This window comes from Aquila chrysaetos, chromosome 10, assembly GCF_900496995.4.
Source record: "Aquila chrysaetos chrysaetos chromosome 10, bAquChr1.4, whole genome shotgun sequence".
Classification (NCBI taxonomy): domain Eukaryota; kingdom Metazoa; phylum Chordata; class Aves; order Accipitriformes; family Accipitridae; genus Aquila; species Aquila chrysaetos.
In genome coordinates, this window is record NC_044013.1 from 23,295,255 (window position 1) to 23,313,345 (window position 18,091).

An 18,091-nucleotide genomic window follows, 5' to 3' on the forward strand; every position below is an offset into this window, starting at 1 on the left:
GTAAAAAAAAAAGTTATACAAGTCAATTAGTAAGGAGGAAACTTCTGCATAACACAGTGAGTGTAATGAGATTAAATAAAATGTTTTCTTCAACCCACATACTCAAAATATGACTCGCTTCCCTAAAGAAACGAGCGGTTATGAAGCTAGCCTGAACAACTCTGAGAACTACTCTCATGACTGAAGTGAAAAGCTTCATTTTTTTTTCTTCTGCTTTTAATTGCAAAAGATAAAAAATAATAAACCAATTTATAGTCCCAGCAGTAAGATTATCAAGGTTATTGGAGGCAGGTTGGGGGGGTGGAGGGGGTGGTGGTGTTTGTTTTGGGGGGTTTAAGGGAAGGGTTTAAGTTTGGGGCTTTTTTTTTTTTAACTCCTGGTCTTCTGTCACTTAATCTTCTATAATATCTGAAGATCAAAGGAATATAAAAAAGCCAGAAGGGACAGTATATGCAGTAAAATGTCCATTATATCTGGTAATAAAATCTTTCTTTTAAAAAGCTGTTTAAAATTAAAAGTAAATTAATATATTGCAATTAACCTGAAACAAAGACAGATGTCCAACAGCATGACAAGTTTGAATCCCTACCAGTTTCTTTCACAACCTCTCCTCCAAAAATTTGTTCACAACAACAATTAACCAGAAAATTAAGTCCCACTGAGAGACGAAGTCCCCAAATGAATCAAGGGCAGACAATACAGCTTCTTCTTAAAGTGGTATTAAACTGTTTATTTGAAGACTGCATTTTAAATATTTTAGCATGTCTAGCAGTATTAATTGTGTATATCATAAGCTGTCATATTTAAAAATACTGAAACAGGTCTGATATTAGTGTCTACTTATTTTTCGTACACTCTCTAAAAGACCACTGAGAGAATGACAAATAAAAAAGTATTTACTTGATATATGCTGTCAAGGTTCACAAGGGACATATGGCCTTTTATGACTATTATCTGATTACAGTCAACACAGAACTGCTCTACAAGATAATGCAATCTGGATATGAACCACCGCCAAGGTGTTCACTCAGTACAATCTGGTCTTTTTGCCATAAGAATGGACTGTAAAAGCCAGTCTGCTGTCAACTATCTTCAATGTACTTCCTTCTGAATTTTATATGAGCATAAGACACGTAAAGAGAGAGCATTTATGGCTCAGCAGTCATGTAAAGTTAAACAGCTGGTGTTAGGAATTTTTATTTATAACTAATATTTTATAGGCCTCCAATTTTTGTGTGCATTCTACATAGCCATAGTAGTTAAGAGTGAAAAGAATAGTTTATATAAAAAGCTGAGGATTCTTTTTAAAAGTAATTTATTTTGAAATAAAAGTATCACTCCAATACAAAAAGCAATGCTTACACTAAACAGTGAAGCCTGTTCTCTCTGACTCAGCTGAGAATAAATATGCAGATGAAGAACATTGCTAGCTGACATCAGCCAGGTCACTGCTATAGAGATCCTTTGCTTGCTTTCCCTTATCAAGTGGCCTTATCGTTGCCAACACAGGCATACTCTTCAAATCCATAGAAAGCGAGCAGTCTATCTTTCTGGTATAGCATTACAACAAGCTCATTGTGTCCTCCCACCCACCACCTCTTTAGCAATTTGATTTCTGAAAGAAACATCCAAACTTCATAAAATCACAAGATCATAGGACAATTCAGGCTGGAGGGGACCTCAGAAGTTCTCTGGGGCAATGTCCTGCTCAAAGCAGGGGCAGCTATGAACTCAGGTTACTCGGGACTCTATCTGGTTGGGTCTTGAAAACCCCTAAGGATGGAGATGCCTCAGTCTCTCTAAGCATCCTGGTCCAATCTTTGACTGTCCTGGTGAAAAAGTTCTGCCTTATGTGCCATCTGAACCCCTCTTGTTTCAATTCCTATCTATTGTCTCTCCTCCTCCCACCATGAAGAGCCTGGCTCCCTTTTCTCAATCCCCTCCTTATAGGTGCCAGGGGGCTACTGCTTTGTTCCTCCCCAAATTGTCTGTTCTCCAGGCTGAACAAGCCCAGTTCCCTCAGCTTCTCCTCATGGGCAAGTGCTGCAGCCCTCTGACCAGTCTCACTATGATGACTTTTATGAAAAAGTAGGCCCATTTGTTTCTGTGGATTAATATTTAGGTTCTATTTTGCAAATTATGGGTAAATTGTGATTACTATGGCCATGAGATGACTTCCATTTTGTCTATATTCCTCGAATTTCATGTTGTACTAGATTTTCAGAGTGCAGTTACAGAATTGATTTCATTCAGGAAAGGTGGAATAAACAGCCTACAAAGAAAATAAGCCTCAAAATACAAAAACAGTAAAAGAGAAAAGCAAATCTCACCTCAAGAGTCTAGTTATCTACTGTATTTTACCTGCAAAGGCCAATTACCTGAATGAAATGGGTATATATTTTGTGTAGCAGAATACCTAATGAGAGAAGAATTTATTTTGTTTTTTAAACCGACTTCAAACGTCCTTGATACAGACAGTAAATGCAAGATGTAACACCACAAAAAAAAAAATAGAGGCTAATCATTTAGGAAAAAAAGGCAGCTTACACCTCCTTTCTGCCAAACTCCTTCTCATGGCCAGTGCATTGAAGAGTAAAGGTGACAATGCAACTGCTGAAGTAAGGATCCTGAGAACTGAACATATCTGAGGTACTTGTCTATGTCTGGTATTTCCACATGCTGTAGCTACATCAAAGCCATCGGGCCTCTCTGGATTAGCAGATATCTGAAAATGTAGGCAATTATTTTTTTGAAGTGCCTTGAAGCCTGCTATAACAAAATTCCAGAAGAATGAAAGCCCAGCAAAACCTAGATGTTATATCAGCCCTGTTGTTCTCAATATGTCTCCTTAGAAAACCCAGCAAATTCTTACAATATTTCTCTCAACTTCTCCTTGCTGCCTTACTGTATCTTCGTAGGATCAGTACCATTCACATCCCAGTGACATTACTCTATGCATGTAACATGATTAAGAAAATACTTGGTTCTTTATATCACGTGTTGTTTTTTCATCATAAACAATTGGATATTTTGTCTCTTGATATTAAATCTATAATGGTCAAATCCAAATACAGATCTATTCAATGACAAGCATATGTAGCTTTTTAGTAAAAAACAGGACACATTCAATTTCTTCTTCACAAAACAGAACCCCAAGACTAAACACTCAAGAAATTATTTTTTAATTTTGAGAAAGAACTAACAACCTTAAACATGTCTACACAATGCATCCGGTATCAACAGTCTTCAACCTTTTTGTAAGAACACGTTTCTCCCACTCTTTTCCCCACTCCACTAGTTGCCAATACTTTCTCTTCATTTCTTATCCCTAACACTGCAATATCTCAGTAATGCATCTACCTTACCAGCTGGGAGCTGGTATGACAGCCATAGAGATAGAGCTGTGTAACCATATTGATGTATATCTCTTGCAGGATTGTTAGCTTAGGTTCAATATCCACACTGATCCACTTGTTGCATCTACTATAAACATACTACATACCTATATCATAAAAGATTATGGAACAGAAAATAGTGACAGCTGAGAACAGAAAATCCTCCTTGTGCTTGGTGTTGCACAAGGAGACTGTGTTCAGTGCTGCATAGTCATTGAGATAAAAAGACTTAGATTTTTTAATAGTCTAAACACACAGAAAAAAGGACAGTGGAAGAAACCCTAGGTCAAGAGAACAAATTGGTTTGAACCATTTCACACAGCCAGAAGCAGAAGAATTGAGTAGAAAATTGATGCCCTAAAACACCTGTCCAGTGTTTGAATTCTTTATATTCTCCTTCCCCCTCTTGCTTCATAAAGGTAGTTTCACATGCATTTTTTAGGCTGCCCTAGCAAGCAAAGGAAGCAACAGCACTTACTGGCTATTGAAAGAGTTTATTCTAGTCCAGAAAAATAACTTTTTTTCAGCTGTGAGTGGAAAGTAGCAGATTTAAAAGAAAAGGGGGTTTCTCAACTATTCTTTCCATAAGAGAATTGCTGACCAAAAAGCAAAAGGAGCTCTAAAGATTAAATAATTACCTATTTAGGCTGTTCTTTTAAAATGTTTTTAATATTTAGAAATCACTTCAAGCAAACGATGTGCCTTTGCTGCCTTACACTAATTCAAGTAGTTCCATTCTGAGGAATACATTGTAACATGACATTTTCGCAACTAATTTAGCCTATTGATTTTATTTTTAAAGCAAACTGGAATCCTGTAGGGCCAATTTTGTTGCAGTAAACTAAGTGGTGAAAATTCCAAGTCCACTTGTTATGTTACTAACAATTCATGGTATTAGAGATTATTTTTTCTAAGTCTGCATAAATAATGCTTCATGCTTTTACAAATGTTTTTTTTTTTAAAGTCATCATCCTTCACCTAAGAACATGACAACATGGGAACACACGCAAAGAAGGAAATATTTATGTGAAGGAGATAAATGTAATTGAATTAATAGACAGACCATGGAAGGAATGAAAGTGTGAAGAGAGATACTAGAGTGGAAGTTGTACTATTTGACTCAGAATAGTTGTTTATTCCTTCACTTGGGTCCTCACACTACTTTTTTCAGCCCTTCCTCTGAGAGTCCTTTATGTTATTGTAGTACTGGAAGTAAAGATGGCCACAGATTTTGAATTCCCAGGTTGACATACCCCTGAAAGCAAAAATGGACAGGTCAAGTTTACTACTTCTTGAATACCAAATAATGAAGAGAAACAAACTGTGCAAGAAGAAAAAATGTAACAGGGGTATCACTCTTGTTTGTTTCAACCTCATCACTGTCCAGCTTCATCCCTTTGAGTTATGCTTGCTGTCATCGTTTTTCAAATAATTCAATTTATATCAATAAATGTTTAAAAATGCTTATTTGTACCTGAAATTGTAAGAATTTAAGTGATTATGATATTCACTGCAAGCATAATGACAAAGAGGTCTAACTAGAGCAGGGTTTTGTTACGTGCTTCACCTGCTTACACTTATTTGGCAAGCACTAATTTTAAGAAGATATGAGCCTGTTCAAACCTAAGGCAGCCCTTAACGTGTCACTCGCACCATAGTAAGAGAATTATTCCTCATCATTTTATCCCAAAACAGATGATATGGAGGCAATGATTTATTCACCTGAGTTACGTATGTGTTGCAAGTCAGCATGAGACTGCTACTGCCAATTAGTAATTCTACCCTTAAATAAAATTTTAAGTTTGCTGATGAATCTCCTATGTGAATTTGGGAATGTACTCAGATCACAAAAGTCCCATTTTAAAATGCTTGAAGTCACTTAACATCATAGAACGAATATAATAATATAAAATACTAGGTACTTCTTACAATGCTGTACTTCCTGTAACATTCAGAATTTAAACTCATAGGTGAGGAAACATCACTGATTTTAGAGAACTACTGAAGTGTGTAGAATCCATGCTTAACTACATAGCAAAAATTACATCTCAAAAGCAAGTTACAGTCTTAATTCACTCCAAAACATTCCATTGCAGAAAAAAATTGTTAGAATAGTAGCTCAACAAAATAAATTACTTTCTGCAGCTTTTAAAATATTTTGTTGAAAATAATGGACAAAGTTCATTGAAATAAATTACTTCATATTTCAACTGCAGATTCAAGTACATTGTTCACAGCATAAAATATACATGAATATAGCTGGCTAATCGCATTGCTTGGTGCCATTCTATGCAGCTATGTCCTTACATTATGGACAGTCAGCACATGGGACAAATTACTACAGTATCACTGAGTTTACTTCTACTAATTCAAGATTTACCATCTCTTCGACATGTCTCTAAAAAGGTGTTTATTAGCAATGCTTTACATAGCCTGTATTATCTTCACCAGTTTATTGAGATACAGTGCAAAGATTTTTATCAATTAAGAACTGTTGATGACTCAAAAGCATCTATTGATGCTTTCATTTCACTTTCAAATAGTCACAATTATTTTTTTATAGACAAGTAATATTTAGAACAAGCTTGGAAATTCCATAACTGAAGCATTAGCAAAAGCATTTAGAAAAATTTTGATTGTTCGTGGATGTATACTTAGCTTTGCAAGTAAAAGCAAAATTCATTGTTCACTTTCAATGATCACTGAAGAAAAAAACCTGCATTAAAATTAATTACCAATTCTTACAAAAAGTAAAATATTTTTGAGGTCAAAACCGTAACATTCTTATGACTAACACTGTAATTTCAAAGAATAAAATGGGGAAGCACAGACTGTTATTTTTTTGAACTTCCTATAAAATTTGCCTGATATAATAAGATCTGGTTAAGAAAAAAAGTTTATCGTTCCTACATTATGGCACTTTGTTTCATTGGATTTTTTTATTTGATTCTGGATTCAATTCAAATGAAACACTTGTTTTCCAGAATTGTCAAATACTCCATATTGCATTTCTATCTTTCACAACAATTTGGATCTTACAGGTGAAGCTGAAGGCTTTTAGCAGACTAGCAGGAAGGTCCAAGAAAACTGTGTCTCTCAGTTTCCCCTGTCACGGACTGCTGGATAACAGTAATTCCTACAATACTATTCATTTGAGTTTGGCACAGATCTTTGCTACCTTGAATAGAAAAATTCTATACACTGGTGTTTTCTTTTTTTTTTTTTTTTTTTTTTTTGTAGAAAGCTTCATTTTACTGGATTATCTAGCTATCACCAGCCCTGCTTCTGATGACAACAACATTAACAAGTCGTTAAAGTTTGTATTTTTTTATTAAATGTCACTATACTCATAGGGCAAGGCTTCATTAGTTTCAAAGAAGGTGTGTGACACAAAATCTACATCCATAGTCAGAGCATGATAGCAGCTACCAATTTTGGGACCTATAGGCTTTGCAATTTCAATACTTCCCATTTAGGTTTCTCTCTAGTGTTCTGAAGAGCCCAGAAGATTAACAACTGACACTATTTCCCTGGCAATGCCAGTTATAACTTTTTTTAATTAAACAGTTTTTTAACTAAGTAGTCATGTAGTATGATACTTCAGCACAATAAAAAGCCAGATTCTGTCCCTGTTCTCATGTGTATGTTTGTATATCCACTGTAATATCCTGCCCAACTTTTCTAAAGATAATGTCTTATTTATAAAGAAAACTATCCAAGAGTTGCAATTTATTTTCACATCAATATTTTCCATAAGTAGTCTAAAAAGCCCAAGTGAACATCACCAAACCATAATTAGTTCGTTACTTTATTTGCTTCTTTCTGGCTTCAAGTAATTTAGTGTATTTAGGGGTAATAAGGCTTATCTCAACGTTCTCATTCATTACTGTTTTCATCTGCCAGAAGCAACTTACATTCACTGTCCATGCATTAAAGTCTAATTTTCTTCCTAACCACTTACTCCTGCAATGACAGACCACTCAGCATTTACTAAAAGTTCTATTAGAACAGTCTGAATTCTTGACCCTTTAGCCTTCTTTTGAGACACTAATGTTGCCTACTTTCATTTCACTACTGTCAAAATGACTAAGAAAGGCAATCAAACTTAATTGACAAAAACTTCAAGAAAAAACAAACAAACAAAATCCCACAAAACCCTCAAACCCCTCATCTCTGAACTTCAGGGACTAACCAACAGAGGTCACTGTCAGAGTGATATTTTTGGTGCATTCTTAATCTGAAGCCTAAGCATTTATTACTCGAATTTTACTGGAGGATGAGCAGCATCCCTTGGTCAAACCCTGCATCTCTGGAATCGATTGTGCTATTGCCAATCTTTTCTTCTACCTTAGGTTATGCTCACCATGAAGAGATACTTTTTTTTGCTTTTAAAGGCTACAGTCTTAACTAATTAAGCTACACTAATAAATGTAATCTTCAAAAATAGAAGTTTGAAAAATCAGCAGGTGATTTTTTATAATTAACTGCAATGCTCGATGGCTTCACTTGCAGTTCAGATTTTTTGATCATGCATCATTTCCACAGTGAAATATTTAACACCGATGAATTCTGGGCATCATGTTTTAAGTCTGGCTGACAGTGAGTTAAAACCTATAATATTCGGAGTCATAATTTGAAAAATTATTTCCACATTTTTAATGGTGTACCAAAAAGATTGTTTCTGTTATTAATGCCACTGCTTATCAATAAAAACAAACAAACAAACAAACAAGAAGGCTAGACAGCTTCACAGTTTGAAGCAGAGAAATGGGATTTCGTGTTCAGCCCCTGGGTGTAAGGGGACTGACAACTACTGGATTTGCTGTGATGCGGCTGAGAAGTCACAGTCCTCTGAACTGCTAAAATAACAAGGATGATTTGGGAGAGTTTGTGGATGCAGCTTCTGGTTTAATGAACATTCAGACATCGTTCTTGGCTGGTTTTATTGTCTCCTTATCCTTTACAGTGGTTTTAGCACAGTCAAAATGTAGTCAGAGACTGGGACTCCTTCTGCAAAGGAAGTCTGATTTGCAACTGCTTCTGAGATTACAAGTACTTGTCTGTGTGGAGCCAGGAAGACACACATCTGACCTTTTTTTAAAAAGGCTATCTGTAAACCTATCAAGAGCATAAAAGCAATTTAAGACTTAATGGGCCCAACTCACTGTGGTAAAATTATCCAGCTTAACCCTTGGTGCAACACATTGCACTCAAATGTAAGTGTATCAGCCTAATAACAGTGACACAGTGAAGAGTTAGGCTCTTCACCTGCAAGGTGAAAAGGGCATTCATCATCTCATTGTTCTGAAAGTTACCTCCTATTTCTCTGCTTCACTTCTGTATCAGTAACACAATGGATAGCCAAAGCTCCACACACACCCCCACCCCCCACCCCCACTGTTTCAGACACTCACAGTAGTTTTAGGGAGTAACATAAAAGGCTATTGCTGCAAATGGGAATAATCTGCTCTGCCTAGCAATGGTGGATAGGACAAAAACTAAGGGGCTGAAATTGTGGTACAGAAAGCTCAGGTTAAGTATCATGAAAAACAGTGAGTATGGTGAAGCATGGAATAGATTGCCCAGGGAAGCTGTTGCATCTCTGTCACTATAGGTCTTTAACATTAGGACAGAAAACTATTTATCAGGAATGACACAGGTATAATGGGTCCTGCCTTGGGCAGTAGAATGGACTGGAGACATCCTGAGGTTCATTTCAGACCTATTTTTGCACAAAATTGCTGATGAAACAAAGTTGCTGTTATTAAATGCAGACAGATGTCCTTTCCAAATAGCCTTCCAAAATCCTACAGCATTTTGTGAGGGCTTCTTGCTACCACAGAAACAGAACATTGTCAAATTGATTCAGTTGATGTCACCTTGTTTCTAGCCAAAGCACTCCTAAGCCTGAAAGTCAAATCCTTGAAGGGATCTCCAGCTTCATAACCAGCGTGTGATAGCTGACTGTTGTATGGCTGACCCTGCAGGTTGGTGCAAGCCTAATTAAAGTTACATTCCTTCTTTTGGGTGGATTTTATTATATTTTTTTCAAGAGAGATTCCTCCAATGGATTTCCCTAAATTAGGTAATAAGTAAGCCCATACTGCACCTACACAATACTGTTTGAAGAGAGGGACAGAAGGCATAACTATTTCTACAGTACTTGCAGTTTCTTTGTGGTTTTTATTTCATTTGGGTTTTTTTTCTGTGATACCCTGCAAAAGGCGCCAGGCTGCTGTGGTAAGTTGTTATCTTAAAGATCAGTTGTATCTCAACACCAATGTGTGAAAATCCCTTTCAGGTCAGGACTTGAAAAACTGAAGTTTGGAAAACTACTCATATTACTTCTCACGCTAAACCATTTGCAATGGTATTTTCAAGCTTTCCTTCAAAACTAGGGGTCTGAAAAATGTACTTGCATGAAAAAGAGAAAGTGAATATGTTCATACCATGATAACTTTGAAAACCATGATTTTACATATACTCCAATTATTGCACAATTCACAATAAATTCATAAGATAAAGAGACACCGAAGACCATTCATTGCAATCTTGTGAATGTCTTCATGCTCCAGTTATGAAATAGGCTGATTGCATTTGACAGCCAGCATTTTCACATGAGCATTTAGTCCTGTTAGTCTCTGTTAGTCCTCCCTGGAAACACAGCCATGTTGAGAGGGTAACTGCACAGAAGATTCCTTTTTCTCCTGTCATCACCCTTGATATTAAACATTAGACAGAGGTGAGAAGAAAAGTGCAGATGATAGTTATTTTCTCTTGTGACCACTCCATGAACAGGGGTTTGACGTGCACCGTAATGTGTGCGCTACTAGAAGGGGTTGACAAGACAGTTAATAAAAGACCTACCTTAGTAGCCATGGAGAGGAAAAAAGGCACAGGTATTAGGAACAATGTTAAAGTTTCCAGAAATGAAAACAGAAATACTGTTTATTGTTTACAGTAGGTCTACACCACAACTAACATTTAAAATAAAAAAAATGAGAACATGAGAATGGGTATAGAAAACAAACCAAAGCACTCAGGGCAGATAAGAATCCTTGATGAATACCAAATGTGTCTTAATAGCTTAGTTCTGCTTTTGTGCTTAGTAACAAAGTCGTTATTAGGTGAATGATTATTTGCTCAGGTGAAAAATATAAAACACATAAACTACCTGTGCACTAGGGCAATCAACATGAGCAAGCTGATCTGTACATTGCTGAAAGCATCCCTGATAATACACAGCTCAGAGCTGGAAAACCTGCACCACTTCCAGGCTCCTCTTGCTGAACTCAGAGCTTTTACAGTGAGCGGTACAAAGAGCCCTTCCTGCTTCCTTTAAGCCAGGGCTGTACAGCAGACCTGTGCTTCCCTGCATGGAAAGAACAGTGCAATCTCCTTATCTGCTGGTATCTGCTACTAGTAGTGCACGTCTTGTCATCATTATAATCCTAGAGACCACAGTGCTAGCTGCCTATCTACAGATATCCCAGACCTCAACACTAACTTTGTTTTATAAAGCATAACACAATCTGGAGACAAAAACTCAGTGAGGTCTATAGTGTCCAAGGCAGGCATGGCCCCAGCACACCTTTTTTGACGTGACATACTTTCCAGCTTGACACAATTGCACCTCCTTTCTGAAGCTCTCCTTGCCTTGGCCATAAACGTAAGGACTACCCACCCTCACTTCCACAAGTTAAGCATGGTTCCAAAAGGACTATGCCCTCAGTAGCAAAATATAGAAATAAATATGGAATAAATAGGAATAAATTAGTAAATAAATGTATGAAATGAATATGCATTTCAGCTACCGTGACCTGTCACCCCTTTCAATGATAAACCGTGTAAATTTTCCTCAGCCTCTCACTGATTACAGGCACTCCCTAGGCACATCAACCTCGTGGTTGACTTGAGAGTTTTCTTTCTGTTGTTAGTTCAATTTTGTTTCTACAGGACTTCTGCCCATATGAAAACTGAAAGGATATATAGCAGCTGGGTTAGGGCTTTTTTGTTTGATTTGGGGTTTGGTTTTTGTTTGGTTTGTTGGAGGGGTTCTTTTGTTGTTTGGTTTTGTCGGGTTTTTTTAAAGTCAAATACACACTGATATTATTGAAAAAAATGTCTACTTCTATAAGCTAACACAAATACTGATTGAACAGCCAACAACCTGCTGGTATACCTGTGCAGCGGCTGTAGTTCCAGAGGAAGAAACCATGCACATTTAGTTTTAGTGTAGCTTGTTCAAGGAGATCTAAGTAGATATATAAGCACAGGTCAGAAACTGCCCTGATATATTCTTGAATCTGGGCCCATTTAAAAAAAAAAAAAAAAAAAAAAAAAGTAAAATCTATCAAAAGACTAAATTTAATTTTTTTTTCTACAATGATTGGACAAAATACAGAAATTATTAATAGGGTCGTGGGAAAGAAACTGTTGGAGCTCTGATTCTCTGGTACGATTGAAGACCGATTTTATTATACTGTAGAGTAAGTTTTCCACACTTAAGCAAAATATGGCCATAGAAGAAATTCCACATTACAATACTATTAAATGTACAGCTACTAAATATTGCTAATGTTGTAGCTGTATATATTTTCAGTCTTCTCCTACTAAATATATTTCACAAATTCAATTTTCTATAAAGAGCTATAATAAAATTAATGATATTATGAAGCCAAATAAAATTACATGATATTAAAGCAGAAATTTAAAACAGAAATAAGAAGTTACTCCAACAATTTAAAAAGGTAAGAGTCTTTAAAAAAAAGCACACAGAAGTTTTTCCCAAACAGTTAAGGAATCCAGGCTTTTCAAGGGAATTAAGGGTTCAATCAGTATAATAATACTACATATATATTGGAGATCATGAGGCGAAATGTACAATATTACCTGGAAATGAACTACTAATATCGGGGAATACACACCAAGTATTTTCCCTCCTAGACCCCATAATACTTCTTAAAAAATAAATAATTCAAATAAATGAATAAACTAAATTAAAACTACTGTCTAATGTAACCTTTATCGCAAAAGCCAGTTTGTCTGTGCAAGTTCACTATTTCATTCTACAAGAAAAGTAAATCCTTAGTTCATGAAAAACATGTTGATTGCCCCAATATAAAACCATAGGAAATAATCAGGTTAGCAAAAATCCCCAGTCAGCAAGGAGTTTGTAAAAGTATCAGCGGAAACAACACATGTGATTAACATCCCTGTAAAGATCCCAAGGGAATGCAAGTAAAAGAAGCAAATATGAGATGAAACATTCATAGTAATAGAAAAATCCCCCCAAAATGAAAAGGGCATATTTTCACTAGGAAGTGATCTTCATTCCTAAATAACTGTACCTGAAGATTTCACAGATAGATTTAGTTTAGCAAGGATTTCATCTGTTTACATTACTGTTTTCCACAAACATTTGGAAGAATGAATTGCATATGTATGTGAAAGTTACCATTACAAGAAAAAAAGTGTACTCAAATACATTATGGATAACTGTTTATCATTCATAGTCTCATTCCACACTTTTTGTTTGTTTTAACATATAGTTGCTTCTTGATGAATGCATTAAGAGAAATAATTTGGAAACAAATACTTTTTCCTTTGCTTCAAAAACTAGTACCTGAGTTAAGGACACCTTATCCTGAGCATCTTTGTATGAAGTACACCTGCTCTGATTATAATTAGTACTTCCCAGTTAGAGGCTGTCTACTTATCTCTGAATGGACATTGATTATGCCTCCATTAGCAAGTAACTTGGTGCCATAGGAACTGATCAACAGACAAAGGTGTTTCATGCTGAGGTTGCCGTATCCATACGTATATGCTATTTGAGGCTTTTACCTCTAAATTTAGCTGAGTCCCCTCCACTGAACATCCCCAGTGCATATATAGTTGAGGAATACAAGTGTTCTGTGCAACCAAGAACCATGGGGCACCATGAGTGACAAACCATTCTTGATATTAAAATGGGGTTCAATATATAAAAAACATTTTTGTGAATCCCTGTTTTGCAGGGTATGAGTTTATGCCAGTATATGCTTTGGGGGAAAATGGCTAATAACAATTCTTACATGATGTTGTAAAATGCTGTTTGGGCCAAGTACTTTGACTTATTGCTTATTGAACATGACTGTATACCAGAAGAACAAGGATACTCACCTTCACTAGCTCCTTTCCTTATAAAAGATGAACATTCTTAAGCCATATAATCTTTTTAACAATTGCATCTTTTTAGGGTTTCAGAACTGCTATCAAGCCTTAATATTCTCCCTTTTCTTCAAAAATATTTTTAATGAAACAGGGAATTTAAGAGAAAACTTGCCTGACATGCAAAAGTACTATTTTCTGCTTAAGGAACTCATATTATGACAGAATAAGTGTCAGGAAAAATAGACTTAATATAAGTAAAAACTTCTATATGACATACATCTATCATACAGCAATCTGAGCCAAAATCTTCCAAACCTCCATTAAATTTTCTGTCCAAGTCTTGACAGTTATAAAGTACTAACACGGTAACATAAGGTTTAAGCAACTTTAAATATTTGTCACATAGTTTGTTCATAACTAGGGAGTGGAATAAGAAGAGAGAAAGCAGGGGCTGTTATTACTAAACAAAATTAACTATGTATTATTGCTTTAGGCAATTGTAATGATTCACTTCCATAAAAGCAAATTCAAATTTAATTATATAATTATTGTGTTTTCATTAAAAAATATGTTGATACTGGAAGCCTGCTGTATTATGCTGTTTATAATCACTTCTGCTTCACAACAAATGAGCAGACACATTTGTTCATTGTAAAAGACACTTCATTTCAAGGTCTATGGGCCAATGGTAAAGTCCTGAGTACTGAGATACAGCCTCTAAACTTGTCCTTCAGATTACATTATCTCTGCACCACAAATTCATTCCTTACAAATGCTAGTAACTTCATAATGCAATCCATAAGCTAAAATGCTGCTGTTAACGTATGTTCCTACCTGCAAAGGGAACAGGTGCGTCTTTATCCAAAGCAACAAGGGGAGGATCCAAAATTACAGTGTCATTGTTTTCAGTTATGATTCCGTGGTACGATGTCTCAATCCAGGGCTTGTGTTTGTTCACTAGAAAAGAAATAGTATGCCTAATTAATTTGATTTGTGTTTTATATCCATTTAGCTCATTTTATCTTTAAAGAGAAATTATTTAATGCACATCCAATATTAATGTTATTACTGAAAAGCCACTAACAAGATCCCAAAGTACTTTATAAACATTGAAATATTAAACCAAAATGATATGTATATTGTACTGCAATTCATTGATGAGAAAACCAACACTTACAGACAACCCTCCAATTAAGACACCAAAGTAAAAAGCCAGTTTTCAAAATCTTTTCAATGTGTTCCCAACTGTCAGATATAATTAAGGTCAGACACTTTTGAAGGAATTTCTTTCAGTTGCAAAACTCTGATGCAAGAGAAAGGACGTCCAAAGAAACACAACTCTTGTCAAGACACAAAGGCAAGCAGAAGGGCAGGTGAGAACATTGGACTCTTGGTCAACTTCTCATTTTATATTTTTGGAAAAATATCTAAAATTACTTTTATGTTCTGTACATTGTAGACAAAAAATAAACTTCTACATTTTAATCACTTTGATAAAAGCTACCACCTCTTTTCCATTTAACCAGCTTTAGTGATGCTTAAATGGGATCTGAAGTTTTTCTGAAAAATCTGTCCTTCAAATACAGCTGTTGAACATTAGGATATCTGATCTTGAAGTACACAGGAAGATCACACAAAAATGCACTTAAAGTAGGGAATACTCCATGTATCATCAGATTGTCTTACTCCTGAACCCTTTCGATATCCATCCCTCTCACCAACCATCTCCTATTTATTGAACAGTACAAAGATGCATTTTCCCCTTCCTTTTTATTTCATAACAGTCTTAGCTTTGCTACGCTTATAAATAGCATTTTGTTCCCACAGCTACAATCGGAATATTATGTTTCCGGAACTCCTGCATAAGTCATACAATGGTGCTAGCCTAAACAAATTGCAATTTGAAGAATGTGCTACCCCAGGCATGAAGGAACACTGCACTAAGGAATATCTACCATGTTTTCACCAAGTCCAGATGCAAGGTAATTTTTGTATTTATTATTTAGTTGTGTGTATCAGATGCTACGGAAAACATCTGGTGAGGTAACAGAAATCACCTTAAAGATGGAGGGTTGACACTTAAAGCAAAACCAAATTGAACCAGGTGGCGTTATTTAAAATAACCTCAATACAAAACCAAACAAACAAACAAACAAACTCCCCCCACACACACACAACCCTAAACTGTTTCCTGCCTTGTCTTCTGTAAAACCTCCATACAAGGGTGAGTTTCAAGTTTTCCCACATAGTTTCTTCTGTGTGAAGTAGCAAAAAACACCAAAACAATAGAGAGGGCTCTGGCCACAGCAGAAGAGCTGGGCAATTAACAAATTATTTTGTTCACTGGCTATTTGGACAAAGTACATAAATATATTTATGGCAAACTGAAATTCATTCTTGTTCCTTCTTGTTTCTTTCTTTAATCATTAGGAAATTGTGGACTCGGGAAGAGTGATCTAAGGTCCTTTTAAAGGGGAATTATTTTATATTCTAACCACTAATATGAGAACTTTGAGTTCATTTATATGTTGCAATATAATTCTTTCAGAAGAAAGCATACTTATCTTCACAGTGGTTTTGCCCATTTTTGCAATAGCTAAGCAATGGGAAGATTAAACTGGGGATGTGTCAGGGAAAGGTGAAATGGAAAATAGAGAACTCAAATCTCTTCATCTTGTAATGACTGTACAGCCAGAGGAGAGATTGGCAAGTTTATGTAATAGGATGAAGGCCAAAAGTCTTGTCAGTGTTGAAATATGAGAAGTGATGGATGCAATTTCAGAGCTTTGTATAGCATCTGGGATTCCAGTTTGCAGGGCAGTTGAAGTATTCTGTATCTGTTATTTGACTATGTGAATTGCCTGAACATCCAGACACATAAATATGCTCCACTGGTGCTCCGATAAGACTCAAAGGCTTTGACTATACAGAACACATGCTGTACAGAACAAAAGGCGATCTCTTGATTGAAGGCAGATACAATTTAACAAAAATGAACTAGTAAATAGGAATTTGCATGAAAAAGGAACTCCTTATGCAACTAAAAGTTAAAGTACCAAATCCAGCTTTTACTTCCTCCTGGCTCTGTTTATTGTCTGAGCTCTCACAAAAAGAAAAAAAAAAAAAAAAAAAAAAGAGAAAACACACACATACACACACACACAAAAAAAACCAACCCAACAAACAAAAACTCCCTTTCCTCCTATAGATTCTACAGAATAGTTTTGATGACACTTTTGCTTAAGAAACAGTCTCAGTATACAGCGACTGCAATTCTACTAGCCTTATTTTTTTTCAGTTAGTGTCCTATGAGCAATAACAACAGTCAAATGAGTGACAGGAACATAATTCCTTAAATTATGTTGGGGTGGGAAGAGAAGAAAGTATGTTAAGAGCAAGTTCTACAATTTAGCCCTAGACCTTAGAGACTGGTATTAAGAAGAAGAAAGGAACAATAAACCAAAAGCAAAATACAATAAAAGGTCAAATTATTTGCAAGCTCTTATGAGGTTCATCTCCAAAGGAAAAATTACGACTATACAAGCTTTGTGTAACCTGTGGTGTGGAAATTTTAAAAATAATGGAAAACATCCACACTCTTTGGGAGTGCAAAACAATTCTTTTGCATCAAAAGGTCTATACATTTGAAATATTTTCACATCATGAAAATTATGCGTCCTTTCACACTGTTTTGGATACTTGTTTTAAAATAAGGAATCTATAATACTGAGATTAGTAGCTGGTGTTCTGGTTGGGGGGGGTGTTTATATTTTCTCTGCTAAAGGTTGCTAAAATGTTAACAGAGAAACTCTTACTAAACACATACACCACTTATATAAGCTTTCATAAGATACTACATTCTAAAAAAAGCACATTCAAATATAACATGATTAATGAATACTTTACATTTCTTCCTCCAAGACAAAAGGGCAGCTACAAAATGTTAGACTGGTTCAAATCAGTATTTATCCACAGGTCAACACACCCCTCATAAATACCTGGCATTTTCCTAACCCTATGCAGTATCTTTAAAACAAATAGAATTTTAAAAATCAATTAAAAAGTGTTTTGTCCTGTCTCATTCTAGCTATTGATTCAAATTTCAAGATATTTGAGAAGTACATATTTTTAAATACAAATCTTGTAGCTGTGCCCTTTTTAAAAGCATGATTTTTTTTCCTCCCATATCTACTCCCTCTACTTTTATAATACTAATGTATTGCAATAAAAACATCACCTGCAACTCAGCCAATAATTCCTCTGCCTTAAGCAGGACCTGCACCTGAAAAAATGAATTCCTGTAACATAAGCAATATTTCCTTTTACTCTCCATTTTTCTAGCCCTGACCTTCAAATTATTTTTATTACTGTAGAAAAATAAATTTACTATGTTTGACATAGACTAACAGGCACTCAGATCCAGGCTGTATTCATGATTTGGGGAATAATTTGTGGTTTAGACAACACATACAGAATATTGGCAGAAAATTACAGAAATCCCATGAGCTGAGTAGATTTTTTTAAGAGCTTTACTTTTTTGA

The 18,091-nt window shown here is 35.6% G+C and overlaps 1 protein-coding gene across 3 annotated transcripts in view; it reads right to left on the reverse strand.

The window, feature by feature from the left end:
- CLSTN2 (calsyntenin 2) overlaps nucleotides 1-18,091 on the reverse strand; it is a 421,974-nt gene that overhangs the window by 239,386 nt on the left and 164,497 nt on the right. For all 3 annotated transcript variants that reach the window (XM_030028229.1, XM_030028230.1, XM_030028231.1), the window contains exon 2: nucleotides 14,385-14,507. In XM_030028229.1, coding sequence (XP_029884089.1) covers nucleotides 14,385-14,507 — 123 coding nt within the window. The remainder of the gene's footprint in view (nucleotides 1-14,384; nucleotides 14,508-18,091) is intronic.